Raw genomic sequence first — 13,422 nt, forward strand, 5'->3', positions numbered from 1 at the left:
GCACCTTCCCTGGCAGGAAGAAGCCCCTCCTGCTGTGCTGTGACTTACTTATGCAGTCATCAGTCACAACTGCGTTGCCGTCGTCGCACTCCTCCCCATCCTGCACGATGCCATCTCCACAGGTACCCCGCTCCTCGAAGCGGTAATCCACAGGGTACAAAGGGGTGAGCTGGCCAGGCAAACACACAGTGGTTACTGAACCAGACCAGCAGCAGCCTGGACAGCAAGCAGAGGAGAAGGGCTCTGGGGGGCCCTTAAAGCAATAAGTAGATATGTGAGTTTGGTTTGCAGGGTTTTCGTTCTGCAACTCTATACCCTGGTGAGTTTTGCCTTATTTTGTACTAAATAAAAACTCTTTTTACCACCATAATTCCCTGAACTCTGCTTTAGCTTGTTCACCAGTGGTTCACAGGGAGGTGAGCAAAACCTGCAACACTGCTGAGTTGATTCCTCAGTAATTAAGACTCCTGTGAACAAAATTCACAGAATTATGTACAGTTGTGGTAGTGTTCCAAAATGAGTCTTCCCCCCATTTGCTTAACTGATTCTGTATGAAACCTTAAGTATGGAAGTATGTTCTGTATTTCAAAATGGAACATGCACTCACGGGTTTTCTGAGACCACAGTCATATTTTCACCTGGACTGGGAGCCATCCAAAGGTATCCTTGAAATACAAAGATCTCTGATCTCTTCTAAAAGCTAAAGCGTTTTCGGTGTTTAACCGGTCCAATTCTTCTTGATTATTCACCACAAAAATCTGGGGCACACAAAAAGAGGTGAATGGTGACCTTCTCAAGAAGTTCTTTGGATTATCACAGAATCTACTTTGGCATATGTATCTTCAAATAGGTAAATAATATACAGGAAAATGGTTCAGTTGTTTTTAGAGAGGAGGTGAGAACTTACACCCATGGAAAGAATGGAGTTTCCTGGGCCCTTATTTTGAAATGCACATCCTCAAGTAAAAATCATGCAACTAGTGGTGCACAATGACTGCTGAGAAGAACTTTCTGATGCTCAAATGGTTTGATGCTGAAACAATTGCAAAATCCAAATGGGCATAAGTGCTTTTTGTGGATTGACTATAACTTTTTAGACATGTTTGTGGCTACAGAATAAATAATGCATGGTTCAATACAACCTTTACTTAACTTTTACCTCTTTGTGCTTTCTTTAGATTTAATTGGCACTAAAATGCATATTTCTTTAAATGCACATACTGTGGTCTAAAGCCAAGTCTTCAATTACACTGAAAAAAAAATAGTTCAAAATGGAAAAATTAGGACAAGCTGCTCTCTTACCCATTTCTTTAATGTCTCAGTCACTGAAATTGGATGTAAAAGGCATTAGGAAATAATCTCTTCCTTGAGCAGCTTAATCAAGTTAATTTTTGTAAGATTCAAGCCGTTTTTAAATTAAGAAAAAGCAAATGGAGTGCTTCTGGGCAAAATAGATTTAGGTCTGAGTCTGATTCTCACCAGCATAAACAGAATTGGCTCTTTTAAAAACAAGTTACCTTGACATTTTTACATAGCAGAACATTCCCATAACCCTGGACAAAGGCCATTTCATTAAGGAAGCATTGAATAAAAATGCCTTCAGCTTGAATGAAAGGAAGCAAAGAAATAGGAAGGCAGCACAGAACTGATTCTGTAATTGTGTTCAGGAGCTCAGGACCCAGCCCCAGAGCTCAAACTTCTCTTGAAATCAATAGCAAAACTATGCTGTCTCAAACCATTACAGATATCAGCCTTTAAAATTGCACAAGATTTCAAAAAATGGAATGAATCTAAGGCAGTGACAGAAAAACAGCACTTTGTTTCCCAGCCTCTGCCCTCCTCTGGAGGAGCTGCTGGGTGCATGAGTGATGGCACTGAGGATGTGCTGCTTTGGCAAACCACAGGGCCAGGGCACAGGGCACCATCTCTGGATCTTTTCCATGTGGCAGCTATAGAACCCTGAAAAGAGCTTTCAAGTGGCCCAAGATAGGTGGGGATCTGAACAGAATAAACAATAGTGATGTTTAAGATCTAGTTTAAGTTAAAGTGTTCTTTACACTCGAGGGAGTAAAACAAATGGGGAGGCAGGAAAACAGGGATTGCTGCTCTGGAAGTGCCTCATTTCCAGAGCTAAGACTTGCCTTTTTGCCATCCCACATTCCTGGCAACAAAATGGCACCTGGGGGCTCATAGTGATAGCTTTTTTAAATATTTACACTTTCATTACTATCTTTTAAGATCTATTACTACCATTACTGTCTTTTAAGATGGGAAACTGTGCCTGATGGAGAAGGAGGGTAATGAGACCTCTACATTATATTGAGAGCACTTTAAAGCTTTTCCTATGAGTTTTCCATGTTGCAAAGTACATGATGGGGTTTTTTTGCACACAGTGTGGTGTGATATACACCTTCATTTCAGCACGTTCATCTCTCACCATTATGTTTTCAGAACAACAGGAGGTTTTTTCTAATGCACCGCAGCCAGGGATGAGTGAGCAGCTGGCACAGCTGACAAGACTTGAAACACACTCGTGCAAAAGGCTGAGCTCAATGACCCAGTGACACCCAGTTTAACAGTGTTGTGAGTGTGTCCCTTCCACACACCAAGACAGCTTTCTGACAGTGTGACAGGTGGGGCTTTAACAAAGCTAATTGCTGCTCATTGGCATTCAGAGACAGCCAGACTCCACACCATTTCCACTTGCATGGGTGGAGTGGCTGAGCCGTGCTGGCACACAGCACCAAGGGAGCATCTTCATCACTGACTAAGTGCTGCACTGCACAGAATAATGAGGCAGGGCCCAGCAGAAGGAGAAGTACATAAACAGTAGTTACAAAGCCCAAATAAATCAGTGATAAAAAATTACTAGGTCACATTTCACCGATGCCTTGTCCTTTAAAGTATTTTGTCCAATTTGCTCATAAAAATGCTTTCAAGGCTAGAGATGTAAATCAGCTATATAATGTGTATGCCTGCAGACTGGAGCCCAGACACCTGATTCTCACAGTTTGTGGAAACTCCTGTTATTGAGGGCCTGTGCTTTGGGAGAAAGACCCATTGCATATGCGAAATGCTTGATCCCTATATTCAATTCTGAAATCACCGTCTTAAAAAAGCCCCAAACAAACAGAGTGAGAAAGGTATTCTCACTTTACTGACCAATCTGAAATGTATTTTGATTTCATGAAATATAAAGGACAGATCATATATGTACAGTAGTAGATGAAAGAGAGCACCCCTAGGCTAGAAAAATATTTCCAAAAATATGCTACCTTACTGTTGTTTTGGAACAGCTGCATCTCAGCACATCAGTCACACAAGTTACAACTGAACTCTTTTGTACCTCTGGATCTCAGAGGTTTTAGGTACTAGAAATCACACATTGCCTATATATCTTCCTATTAAACAAAAAGTATTAGTGAGTACAACACCTCTCATAATAAAAGCATTTCAGGACCACTCACATCCCCTCCCAGAAAACCTGCTTACCGCGGGAACTTTTGGGTAGCTGTGTCCAAACACAGATTGCTCATATGATGGGTTACTCATATGCTGTGGGGTTCTGCAGAGACATCTCCCTGGAGGCCCTGGAAGTCCTCTTTCTCCCTTTGGTCCTATTGCAAATTGCCCTAGGAAGCAGAATTCCAGGTTGCCTTGTTATGAGGTTACTACACACCACACACACACAGCCTTAGTGGAAAAAGTACAGGTCAGGTGGGTATATGCATTTGCCCAGGTTTTCAGATAGGCACAGCTCCCACCAATTCCACTGGGAACCGAAGGGAGGCACTAATTCCAGTACTTCAGGAGAAAGATTCCAGTTTTTTACCACAGTCATATTATTTCAGATCACCCTCTGAATTTTCCTTCCAGTTTTACAGAGGAAGAGAGACCATTTGCTTAGAATAAATGTCAGCCCATTTGAAGCTACAGAAATTCAGGAGAGGATGAACACACAGATCACTCTACAGCACCTACGCACCAAGCCTTGTAGAGTCAGTCTCTGTAGAAGTGCACAACAGATTGGACTTGTGCCTTTTTACAACAACTTGAGCAATGCTGTTTCTATACAGGTTTCTATACAGCAAAAACCCAACTAAAAATACAGGAGATTTTTAATGTTTTAATGAAACATTAATAAAAAAAATACTGCTCTTTAACTTTCAAAGTTTGGCAAGGATGCACTGCTCTGCAGATTTAGATTAAGAGCCAATATCGTCATACTGCAAGCCGTTGCATCATTACAGAAATGTCTTTTAGGATCAGAATTTATATTCTGGAGGAAAAAGATTAATAACCCTGACACATAAACTTTCTGTGGATGGAATAAAGCCTTGAAAAAGTAATCTCAAGGTCCTGGCTGCCTTCCCATCAGCACGGTAAAAATTCTGCCTTCTGAAAGCTTCCAGCAATTTACTCAAGCAAAGATGTTTCTTAATGGGAGACATGAGATATATGAAGATTCTGAAGCTGCGCCCAGTTTTACGGATGTTCCATTTCCACAGCACCACAAGAAGAGACCTCCTGTCTCCTAATGCAAGCAAGGGAAAGAAAAGGGGAAGCAAAATGGAAGGCGACATTGCGTATTGTGGGTCATGTATTGTCCTATGCATCCATGTTTGGACCCAGAAGCTGACCAGGGTTCATGTGCATGCTCTGAGGATGTACAATTACTTTATTACAAGGTTTTTGTCATAATTTCTACAATACACACAATTGCAATGAAAATAGATTTTAAGCACTTAATTATATAGAGATTTTCTCCACTGCTGTTTTCTTCCCCCAGCTCCTATCCCTTTCCATTCCCTTCCCTTCTTTCCTTAATGACACTGTAACTTGAGTCTCATCTGTTTTTCCTTTGCAGAGCCGCACAGGGTGAACATTCCTGGCTGATTAGAAATCACAGTTTTTCACTGTGAGCCAGGATATCTGCAGAGGCAGACCTTTGATGATGGAGATTACCTTGTCTCTCCAAGGCTGCCAGATGGCTTTTCATCGTCCCCATCTAAAAAAATCCCTCAGGGACCGCATAGGATTTAGCTTTGGTTTTATCTGAAACATCAGAAGCCATAAAGTAGGTTTTAAAATAATGGACAAGGATGGCATGACCTGCCTCCAGGAGAAATTCTCTCCTTGCCATTGATGGAAGAGCAAACAAAGCCTTGCAGCACTTTGTGCAGAGCGGCCTATGTGTCCCTGATGAGACAGGAGGGGCTGGGGAGCGGGGACACTCCTGGGGGGTCACCTCATTTTGGGCTTACCTAGTCCTGACGGTCCAGGGGGGCCCGGCTGGCCAACAGGGCCAGGCCTACCGGGTGGGCCCATGACACCTGCCGGTCCAATGTCTCCCTTCAGTCCCTGCAAGAAAGTGACATCCATTTCTTGGCTAAACTGTCAGCAACAAGCAACCTATCCCAGCCAGCACTGGCTTCCCATTTAAGAAAGCCAAGATCTTTGCCAGAAGAAATGTGAGCTTCATGGACACCACCCCGGGGAACAGGGCCTCTCCTCTCCTAGGTGGAGACAGAAAGGTGTGCCCAGGCAGGACTTCTGCTCCCAAATGAGAAGGGTCACAGGGACCTGCCCTGTGTGGGGTCAGGAACAATCCTGCTCTGACTTCAATCATTTGATAGCCTTTCTTTAAGGATGCCTTTTTAACCCCAGTAACTCTCTAGAAGTGAGTGCCACTGAGAAAGAAAGGGCAAAATCACTGAGGAGTTGTCCAGGGCTTCCAGAGCGGCATTTCCCAGTCTTAGGGTGCAACCTTTCAGGAGCTCACTAATGACATTGATGCTCACACTATTTTCAGAATGTTTGAGGTGCCTGGATTCCTGTATCTCCTCGGCTTCCACCATGTGTATAGCTAGGATAGGAAATCATCACAAGCCAAGCAAGGGCTTGGCCTTACAAGTGCAGCTTAGTGTTTAGCAACACCATGCTGAAAAATTATGTTTCTCTGGCAGCAGAAGCAAATGCTGCAAAATTACCTGTGGGAGAGAGGCTTGCACACAGTTAACACGCAATAGCTAATATTCTCTAAAATCAGCCCTAATTTGCCTCGTGGGAGCTTGTTTGTGCAGCCATACCCTAAGGCATTTGAAAGTTTCAGCCTAGAACTGTTTGGCACCTTCTCATTTTTTGCTCCTGAATTTAATACAGTGACACTTATTAAAAATAACTATATTTACCTTCCTGCTCATATACTCTCCAAGGCTTGGATTTCTCAGCTTTAATTTCAGAAGTGTATTACGTAGCTTAAAGTTTAAATATCTCACTTGATTTTATGTAACAGCAAACATTATTTAACATAATAAAAATGATGTGTGCTATGTAAGCTTTCTTTTAATGACAAAGGAGATTTTTTTCCTTGAAGATGGTGTAATTCCAGGTTAATGTGCATTCAGAATCATACAGTGAATGGTTGCATGTCTAATTTAAGAGTAGCAAAGCATATATATTAATATATGCTGAAATAATTCTTGTTATAGAATATGTTACATCCCATGGATACATTTGAATGTCGCTTGCACCATTTCAGCAGAGGAAGGCTGATTTTGCCATGGCCTATAAAGAACTAATTGAATATTTGCTTCGTTTAATCCTATTAGGTAAGCTCTGAGCCATAAAAACATTTCAGGATTTATGTGAATGTCAGTGATGCTGATCTCTAATTACTTCTTACACTATGCAACACAGAACTAGCAGACCAGGATTTTGTAGCCCCGAAGAAGACTGTGGGAAATCTCCTTCCCCCACACAATAGCAATTTGACAGAGGCAAGGCGGTGCCAGTCAGATGTGTACTGACTGAAAACAAGCTGTTTTCTGTGTCCCCTGCTTGGAGGGATGAATGCTTAATGCCCTCCTGCTTAGCATTGATGGATTAAATAATGATGGTAAGGCTTGATGTTCAATGTTTTTCCTTGTTTATCTTTTGCACGTGCCCATGGCAATGGAAGAAGCTTTTCCCATTGACAATATTTGTGTTCATGCCCTTTCTTTCAAATTACCTAAAGCCCTAAGTCATTCCTCCTTCTCAAGACTGAAACCCTAAACTTGGGTTTGCTTGGGATCAGTTCCCAAGTTATAAAGCTTTGGGTGCTGTATCTCGGTCAGCTGTGTAAGGCTGTGACTTGTGACTCCCAGCTCCTGGCCACGTTTCAGGAAGAGCCTGTCCCAGAGGCAGGGAGACTTGAAGAAGTCAGTGAGCTAATCAAGACATATCTGGAAATGGAAGTGGAAGTGACACCTGCTTAATTTAGCTGCTTTTATCTAGGCATGTCAGCTGGATCAAGAGACAGGAAATGGCCCCATTCTGGTGGAAACTATCTCCCCAGCTGAACAAACAGAACTACAGCACTTGAAGGTGGCAGCCAGACCCACAGAACTTTAAAATGCCACTCCCTGTTTTTTTCAAAGGATTAGAAAAGAAGAAAGGAAATAGCAGGTTCACCAGTTACAGAGAGGGAAAGCCTTTTTCATGCTGAATCAGTGCTAAGGTTGCTCTCAGGGCACCAGAAAGGGGTTTGTGTACTGAGCCTTGGGACTGGAAACACCAATCTAGAAGCAGACCATAGGTCTTTTGGTCGCACTGATTGTTGTCTTAAATTATGACATGCTTATGTCACCATTTTTTTATTAAGCCACCGCATAAGGTGACAAAATGTCTAAGGTCAAATAAGGAGTGCACAGTGTTCAAGTTGATCTGCAGGCACTGCATCTTCTCTTGTCTTACACTATGGAAAGATATTCCACAGCACACAGGAAGGACAGATGAAGAGTGTTTAAAAAAAAAAAAAAAAGCAAACTCAAAACCAGCAAAGAGCACACACCAACTTTTAAAACCTGACAAATCTAGAACAAAAAAATGTATTGTGGATCATCTAGGAGACTTATATTACTCATACCTCCCTTACTTGGGGATCTATTACTTCCTCCCTAACACCTAACTCTTCTTTTTCCCCCAAATTGGCTACTTTGTCACTCCAGATATTACCTGCTCTTATCAGGGCAACAGTGAAGGAGGGATGTGCCTCTCCTTGCCACGCTGGGCATAAGAAGACTGTAAATAAACTACTTCCAGCTGAGCACCTACCACTGAAATGCTGCGTTGATGGAGTCAGTATCTTTACAATTCACCTGAAACTCTGAAGATATAGCTCTGCTAGCATAATTTTGAGCTCTCTAGCTGTCAGGTGGGGATAGGACCATAGCTCTGTGCTGCTTAGGATTCAAAGGAGGACTTCAAGATCTGCTTGAACAATATTAAATGATTTCACTACCAATCCAGGATAAAACCAACTTTTCCCATGCTGCCTGGGCAGGGAGCTGAATGCTGCAGACAAGACTCCAGCCCTAAATCTGAGGCTTTAACTCCTGTGCAGCCTGTGCATGCCTGTGAGGAGTTCTAGGGCCTCTCTCCACTCCCTGTGCAACACAGTGCATGGTACAAGAGCTTAGACCACAGTCACACAGATGCCATGAGTCACAGGAAGAGGAAACACCGTGGTCCTACCTGTTTGCCTCGTTTTCCAGGTCTTCCTATAGGTCCTCTGTGTCCTGGTACTCCAGACTGTCCCTTGGGGCCCATCTCCCCCTTGGTGGTTGCAGAGGGAAGGAAGAAGGAGTTAAGTACATGGTTTTACCTTCCTTGAGCAAAACAGCAGATGCACGTGGTTTTCATTCACATGATTCCTCTAGATAATGCTAGCAACGTTTCTTTCTTAGAAATCCAAAATTATAATAAAATATTTTAAAACAAACATAAAGTAAAAAGAAGCTCATACCATTTATCCACATTCCCCTGAAAAATCCTTTCCTAAGGAAGAGGCCACGTGAGATCAAAAACACACTTAGAGACTTGGAGGGGTCGAGGTTGGGAAAGCTCTCTGACCCCTTTGCAATGTCTTGCTTTGCTGTTAAGATGCATGTGTGATGAAAATATCTAGGGAAAGGAAGGTGAATTCACCACCTTCTAATCTCTCTAGAAACAACTATCAATTCCTTTTCTAATTTCAGAGACATGGTTTGATTATGTACTAAAATTATCCACCTTTAGGTTTTCCATAAGACAGCACCTGAATTTTGATTGTTTTTCAAGTACAGAATAATGATGACTTAAGAACCTGTCAGGGTTATCACTGCTATATACAGTAGTGCCATTTTGTTTTAGAGTATCAAGAAGGAAATATTTACTAGTTTCAAGTGAATAAAACCTTAGTAATTAGGGCAGTTAAATAGGAGAGAGATTATAACTAAAGAAATAATCTGGGGGAAAAAGAGAAACAGCACCAAAGAGCTAAATCTGAGTTTTCTCTTAAACTAAAAAGACTAAAGAATTTGATGAAGTCCAGGCAGTGCTGGTTTCTGAGTCAAACAAGAACTTCAATGTCTTATGCCATCCAGGAAGTCTCTGAATCCACGCATTGAGCCTGTCTCAGCATTTCACACAACTCCCCAAAACATCATGCCCACTTACTTTTTGTCCCAGCATTCCGGGGAAGCCTATTTCTCCCTACAAAGTCAAAGGATAAAAATAATCAGAAAATGTGTAGTGATCTTTGACAAAGCAGCACCTTCATTGGAAGGAAAAAAATAAGTGCCATGTGTGGCTATCAGTTAAAAACCTGACTCAGCACTGCAGGTAATGCAATAGGTGGAGATTTATAAGCAAAACTTTACTATAAAGCTCCTTGTATGGTGCCATTACTCTCTGTCTGATCCTCTGCTGCCAGTTTCTGCTTCTCTGGCAAAATCATCCTGATTGTTCTCTTGACTACAGGCAGCTCTGCTGCCTGGACAAGTCCCAAAGCCTGCCTGGGGATGGCATTTCTCCATTTACACCAAAAGTAGTTTATTTTTCCTTTCTTAGTCCAAAGAACTCCCAAGCCACGAATCTCTCCCCCTCTTCCTCTTCCAGTATTATCACATGACCAGCTGAAAGCATTTTGGGAAGCTGCTGTGGTTCTGGGCTGCACAGCCCAGGAGGGGCTGGGACGACCTCCAGGGGAATCCTCCTGTGACTCACCAACCCCTGGCACCGGGCTGGGGACACAGGGACATGGAGCTGCCTACTGCCCTCCCAGCAGATGGGACCCCTGCTTTCCCTCACCACTCCTGCCCTCCCTGGAAGATGCTTTCAGGATCCTTTCCTCCATGCCCCTCCTGTTTTTCCCTGCCAGAACACATTGATCCTCAGATGCACATTCACAGCCATCTGGAAAAGAGAATTACCGGGTCTCCTTTGACTCCTTTGTCGCCTCTGTCACCTCTGGATCCCTGAAGAGAGATAACAGTAGAACAACAGCCTAATTACTACCATTTCATGATGAAGCAAAAAATATTTTTCCTATACAATGCATTATTGAAGTCAACAGAATACAGTAATATCTTCAGAGTGAGGGATATGCTTCATTACTGATATCATAACAGAATTAATGTAGGAAAAGGGACTAATTCTCCCCAGATAATTACTTTAAATATATGCTTTCCTGGACATAATGTTTTCAAATTGAATTTTTTTTCCCAGTTGGCTTCTTTCCTCAGTTCAGGTCGCACTATAAGATCCTAGAGCACAAAGTGTCCCAGTGCCAAAGCATGTGTCACCTAACTAAACCAGACCAGCAATTAAGGATTGTTTTACCCATGCTGCAGATGGGGAACCTGTAGTGAGTTTCACCGTAGCAGCTTGTTCATGAGGATACAGGGTGTAAAACTCACTTCTTCAGCACCCAGCTCAAGTCACAAGACTGCTCCTTCTCAATACGAGTTTTCATTTCTCAGTGGGACTTTTAGACTTCATCAAAATTCAACCTCATTTCTACAGTTGCATTTTTTTTTAAATGTGTTTCCAAATGTTAAATTATACATTATGCTGTTGTCATACTGACCTTTTCTCCTCTAGTTCCAGGAAAACCCTAAAGGGAATGATAGATATTTTAATGCTTCTCGCTTTCAAGATCACCCAAGAAGCCGGACTTTCAAACTTTGAAGTGAAGAAAAAGAATGAAGCACAAATAATTAATTGCATCAACACATGAAGGCAAATGAATATTTACAGCTCCTAAAATTGCACTGAAACCGAATTGTGAAATGTGAATTAAATGCAAGACAGCTCAGCCCAAAAGCCATTATGAAAAAGCCAGGTAAAGCCAGCGGCTTTGATTATGCTTTGAAATTGAAACAAGCGAAATAAATTGTGACTGAATGTAAATAAAGCATTAGATAACACAATTAATAATCTAAAATAATTTTTTGTGTTTTGTGTGTTTGGTTGCTGTTTTTTCCCCTATGGAACCTACTTAAGTTACACTTAAGTAATCTAGTGCGATCATTAACATAAAACTGAGTTTCTCTTAAAGAAACATAGAATAAACAAAAGTGTTCAGCTTTTCTTTCCAATCTTCTATTTGAAGAAACTAATTATATAATTTATTTCAACTGCCAGTAATATACCTAGTTCTAGTAGGGGACCAAAATTATCTTCACAGTCTTATGAGGTGGGTGGAAAGCATTGCAGACAGGATTTAATGCTGCAGATATGCTTAAGAACTCCATTTTTCCAGTGGGACACAATTATATCTGAGCTTGCTTTTAAAATAAATTACAAACATTTATGCCAAAGCATTTTTATGAAAAGCCAAAAAACACAGCCAAGCTCAAACAGACAACATAACCTTGCTTGATGTAGAATATATTTTTTATCTGTATTAGACACATATATCTTGATAAATGCTTTCCAGAAAATTCATGAGGGAAGCAGCTGTCAGCAGAGCGTTAGAAACCAACGTCTGAAAATGCAGTTTGGTTAACAAACCTTGGAGCCCATTGGTCCTCTTGTACCTGGCAATCCCATCACACCCAATTCTCCCTTTTCACCCTAAAGGGTTCAATAAAGAGAGTTATTGAATGAGGCTCTCCAATGAGGTCATATTTGAATGTCTGACGGTTCACTGGTTCAGGTTTTATGTCAAATAGTTAAGCCTGACCTTGGTGTAGCGTTGTGGGCAGGGGTTTATATTGCAATTGTATTCTGCCTGAGCCCTCACATCTTATCTTCATCTTCTATTTGAATTTTCTTGCGTGGGTAACTTTTGCTTCAGTTTTCCCAGCTGTTTTTAAAGGACATGCAAGCAAAGCACCATCAGCAGTGCATCCTTTTCTGAGTGAAGGTGCATTGTCTCTACCCAGCATCACCTCCACTGAGCTGCAGAAAAGAAAGGCGTTTTGCTGCATGCCTCACAACTTGTGGGGGCATAGTGACTATTTTTGTTGTAGTTCTGAGGCACCATGTGCTGAACAGTCATTTGGAACCAGTAAATAATGAAAAAGTTTTACAACCACTTCTCTGGCTGCTGTCAACTAATTATATCTAATATGAAATAGAGAGTAGACCCCCAGACATGCAGCAGTGCTACCAGCAGGACATATTTGGCTCTTACTCCCCTTTAGCCTTCACTGTCCAAGAAATGGTGGGGATTTTCCCATTGGCTGCTGCCCCTGCAGAAGTTCAGACAAGACTTGAAGGAATGAAGTAAGAGAAATAGGGACTGAAGTTAGGCTGTGTCAAAGTAAGAGAAGACAAGAAGAACCAGCTGAGGAAATGACAAATATCCACAGAGGTGGATATGAGTTTAAAAACCTGAAACAGCAGCTTACTGGAGATTAACAGCAAGATGGGGATTCAGCAAATATCTGTGGTGAGGAAGAATATTGCAAGTTTGTGGAGATCAGAGATGGGGACAGAGAGGGACATGACCAAATGAAATAACTACAGAAATAACTACTATCTTCTGCACTGTATTCAACTGGAGCCTTCACTGACAGGCAGGAAAATGAAATTTATGAAGACGAGAAGAAATGAAACTGTGAACCTACCTAAAGAACAGAGGAGACCAGTATTAGAAGAGACTATAAAAGCAGAAGAATCATCATCAAACAGCAAGAAGGACTTGCAGTTAAAGTGTAGGAAAAAGTATTACTTCTGAATATGAGGAATGCTTCTAGGAGTATGATGAAAAAACACAGTAATAGACTAATTTGGACTAATAAGGCAAAGGAGATTAATCAAAATTAGGAAGACTACATAAATAAAATGAACGCCTATACAAGAAGAAGACTGAGTGTATATGAGCTTTCTGTCTGCTTTCCTCTCTTCCTTCACTAAGACTATGAAGGAAGGAGTTGATTGAACCTTTCCTCTGCCCTCTTTGCTCCTGCTGTGGGAAATCATAGCACACAATGTGCTTGTGGGGGCAACCATTTCCCATCTCACAGTTTAAAGTAACATTGATTTCTTTTAAGTACATACTCTCTTGCTGCTTGCTTACATTCCCACACACTATAATATGATGTTCTTCATTTAACATGGCTGGAAAGATCTTGAAAGTCTGCTTCCCAGATGTGGCTTAAATTCACAAGT

General features: G+C 41.6%; 1 protein-coding gene across 1 annotated transcript in view; it reads right to left on the minus strand.

Moving 5' to 3' along the window:
- COLQ (collagen like tail subunit of asymmetric acetylcholinesterase) overlaps positions 1-13,422 on the minus strand; it is a 38,120-nt gene that overhangs the window by 4,287 nt on the left and 20,411 nt on the right. Inside the window, exons 7-15 of the mRNA XM_041466545.1 lie at positions 11,818-11,880; positions 10,892-10,918; positions 10,236-10,280; positions 9,481-9,516; positions 8,518-8,598; positions 5,265-5,361; positions 3,493-3,632; positions 639-758; positions 49-169 (exon numbers count right to left, since the gene is read on the minus strand). Of these exons, the coding sequence (XP_041322479.1) occupies positions 49-169; positions 639-758; positions 3,493-3,632; positions 5,265-5,361; positions 8,518-8,598; positions 9,481-9,516; positions 10,236-10,280; positions 10,892-10,918; positions 11,818-11,880 (730 nt within the window). The remainder of the gene's footprint in view (positions 1-48; positions 170-638; positions 759-3,492; positions 3,633-5,264; positions 5,362-8,517; positions 8,599-9,480; positions 9,517-10,235; positions 10,281-10,891; positions 10,919-11,817; positions 11,881-13,422) is intronic.

The sequence above is a fragment of the Pyrgilauda ruficollis genome, unplaced genomic scaffold (genome assembly GCF_017590135.1).
Source record: "Pyrgilauda ruficollis isolate IOZ18807 unplaced genomic scaffold, ASM1759013v1 scaffold2, whole genome shotgun sequence".
In the NCBI taxonomy this organism is placed as follows: domain Eukaryota; kingdom Metazoa; phylum Chordata; class Aves; order Passeriformes; family Passeridae; genus Pyrgilauda; species Pyrgilauda ruficollis.